Below are 3,315 nucleotides of genomic sequence, written 5' to 3'. Positions count from 1 at the left end.
AGCTGTGTGTGGTGTAAGACATCGACATCGAATGTCAATGCTTACTTTTTAAGCCACAAACAGGGATGGAGTAGGCCTGGTCAATGGAGACTTTCTCCGTCGGTAATAGCCAAGGACAGAGAAGCAACCATCTCTAAACAGGGGAATCTTCGAGAAACCCTAGATCAGAAGAGTTCCTACACAACGAGGCTCTACATCGATTCATCATAATGGTTTCTTCAGCAGATCTCTAAGGAGGAGAAGAAGAAGAAGAAGAAGAAGAAGAAGAAGAAGAAGAAGGGCTTTCTCTGCGGTAGCCATGGATCTTCACCCTTCATATTGGCCTCCTGAACTGGTCTGCCCTATCTCGAGATCGGTCATGGCGGACCCTGTCATCGTTACTTCAGGCGAGACCTATGAGCGCAGATGCATAGAAGCTTGGCTCGAGCTTGGTCAGAATACTTGTTTGAAACAGAACACTAGTTTGACTAGTGCATTCATGATCCCGAACATGGCAGTGAAGAATGCCATCGCGAACTTGGCCAAGTCAAGGGGGATTCAGGTATTTCCTATTTCTCCTTCTCATGAACTGGCACATGCATTGGCTCAACGATTGATCTCAGAGATGGAAGCATCAAGACGAATGACTGGGTTGAGCCCGAGTGGCCCATCTAATGAGTCAACTTTGGCAAATCAGCATGCTCCCAATGGTAATGATGATGATAACGGTGATGATGATGGTGTGATGCCTCACACCGGGGTATCAGTGCATAAAGAACAAATTTCGGTTTCCAAAGGTGAAAGAGTATCAGAGGCATATATAAATGCTCCTCTGGCTCATACCGTAGATGAGAAACTGATGGTGCATGAAGTGCAAGATGAGAAGTCTAATCCTTCTGTGAATAATGCTAACGTTGAGGAAGAAAATAAGCCGAGGCCTAGACCCTATGGAGGTCCAGTCACATGGTCTAGTGGACCCTCATCTCGACCTCATGGGCTTCATCTGAAAGGAAACTCATTTCATAATTTTGGAAAATACCACACATTCGAGGGAAACCAGGCAATGCGAAACTCTCCATCCACAGCCAGTGAAACCCCTGCCAATCGTGAGTTGCCACCTGATCTCGCCACACGGCCTGCTTCGTACAGGGCCGACAATCCCGACAATGATCACCACAGAATACCTGACTCGGCAGAACCTGAAAATTGGCTCATCCAGAAGCTCAGAGACCCAGAGCAGCAAGGAGAAGCGGTGGCCGAGCTCCGGCAGCTCAGCCGAACTTCCGCTGAGAGTCGTATCTCTCTTTGCTCCCCGGCAATCATCCAAGCTATCTTACCCCTCCTCCGCTCACCCATACCTGAGGTTCAGGTCAATGGGGTGGCCGCCCTCGTGAACTTATCCATAGAGAAGCAAAACAAGGTGAGCATTGTGCGAGCTGGGGCAATACCCTTCATTGTGTCGCTCCTTAGCACGGGTTCGCATGAGGCACAAGAGCATGCAGCCGGTGCTGTCTTCAGCCTCGCCCTTGCCGATGAGAACAAGAATCCATTTGGAGTCCTTAATGCCATCCCGCCTCTCATCCAGCTTCTCCTCTCGGGAACCCCTAGAGCATGCCAGGATGCAGCTATGGCTCTTTACCATCTGTCTCTTTACCAATCCAACAAATCTAAGCTTGTTAAGTTGGGGGCTGTTCCTATACTCCTTGATTTGGCAGAGTCTCAAGACAAGCCTGACCTTGCGTCACGATCCCTCCTCATCCTCATCAACATTGCGGCAGTTCCTGAAGGCAGAGCAAGTATTCTTGAGGTCAATGGAATCGTGAGATTAGTTAGGCTTCTAGCTATACGAGCTAGTAGAGAGGCAGCTGATATTCCAGAACAAGCAGCAGCTGTTCTCTTGCTTTTGTCTCAAGGGAACATGAGGTTCAAATCCATAGCTCTAAAGGCAGGTGCTCAAGAGTTATTAATGTCATTGGCTGATGACGGGGCATCCCGAGCCCAAGAAAAAGCACGTGCATTGTTGGCTATTCTCAAGGAGAACTCAGCTGGCCAAGGTGGAGAAGATTCAATGCTACCAAGTCATTATTTTAGAACGAACGCGGGGAGGTCTGATGGCATGAATTCATCGGCCTTCTGATTTGTGCGGCCCAAGTGTGAGCATGTGTTATTGCTGAGTCTGGTGCCATTTCCTCAGATGTCATTCCTGGAAGGCCGTGGGATTGAATGTCTATAAAGTATAATAACTGGCTACAGGTGCTCACAAACATACTGTGTGCTAATTCTTTGACTCTATTTCTATCGGGTTTTCTTTAGTGACAACTAGCAAAAAAGATAAAACAAATAAAGAAACTTCCAATAAGGCCTGGCTGAGCTTGAAGCTCCATGTCAAGTTGGAGATGAAAATTTGTACACTTAGAAAGAAGAGATGTCCACCTTGTACATTGTACACTCTACTGATTGGAATTCAGGCATTGGTAACTTGGCAAACCATGCGCTCATTGAATTAGTATCCATTGAAGCTGATGCAATGATAGAGAATGTACCCATCTATTCTGGATAGCTGTATCGATAGCTTAGACATGCTTCTTGTGATTTCTTTTGTTCATTAATATTTGTATCCATTGTAATTGTGCCATTTCTATTCCATCTCTCTCAGCATTAGATGAATTATATGGAGTCCACCATAATTATTTGACAATATTGTGTATACCAAATATTAGAGCACAGAATAATTAATTGATATATGTATATATGTCATCGTGCCTTCAAAGGTGTTCCAAAAGTTTTCAACCAAACATGCCCTAATGGTGACTCAACCTTTACTGTTTCCTACAATACATTAGCTGTCTAACTAGTTTAAATTTGAGAAGTTTAATGCCCATATTTGAACACCAATGACATATATGAATAGAGATGTTGGCATTAGGGAAGTGACAGTTCTACAAGCCCAAGCCAAGGAAAAAGATAATGCAATTTCATTGCATCATGGGGATGATGTTTCTAAGCAAGTACGTTTAATGCCCATATTTGAATACTAAGGCCATATATGAATAGAGATGTAGGCATTAGGGAAGTGACGGTTCTACAAACCCAAGCCAAGGAAAAAGATACTGCAATTTCATTGTATCATGGAGATGATGTTTCTAAGCAAGTACGTTTGGCCATTGTCTTTGAATTTTAAAGAATGTTTCACATTGGTAATCTCCATAGATGCACTAATAGCTTTCCCATGCCCTAAGGTTCTAAACTAGAGTAGGATTTAGGCATGGATCCATGAATTCCATGGGGTGTGTTAACTTTGAAGTTTGTTAACCTAATATGATGTGCTCTTTGCTA

General features: G+C 44.4%; 1 protein-coding gene across 1 annotated transcript; it reads left to right on the top strand.

Annotated features, from left to right (window-relative positions):
* The first annotated feature begins 122 nt into the window (after positions 1-122).
* On the top strand, positions 123-2,611 carry LOC147847368 (U-box domain-containing protein 40-like). The gene is made up of 2 exons (XM_087339278.1): positions 123-2,158; positions 2,233-2,611. Exon 1 carries the CDS (start codon positions 299-301, stop codon positions 2,114-2,116), a length of 1,818 nt encoding a protein of 605 aa, XP_087195404.1. The 5' UTR covers positions 123-298; the 3' UTR covers positions 2,117-2,158; positions 2,233-2,611.
* The last annotated feature ends 704 nt before the right edge of the window (positions 2,612-3,315 follow it).

The sequence above is a fragment of the Azolla caroliniana genome, unplaced genomic scaffold (assembly GCF_043228905.1).
Source record: "Azolla caroliniana isolate FFs.n. ecotype wild unplaced genomic scaffold, voAzoCaro1.0.p SCAF_1123, whole genome shotgun sequence".
Lineage (NCBI taxonomy): Eukaryota > Viridiplantae > Streptophyta > Polypodiopsida > Salviniales > Salviniaceae > Azolla > Azolla caroliniana.
The sequence above is the reverse complement of the archived record's forward strand: the minus strand, read 5'-3'. Positions and strand labels throughout refer to the sequence as shown.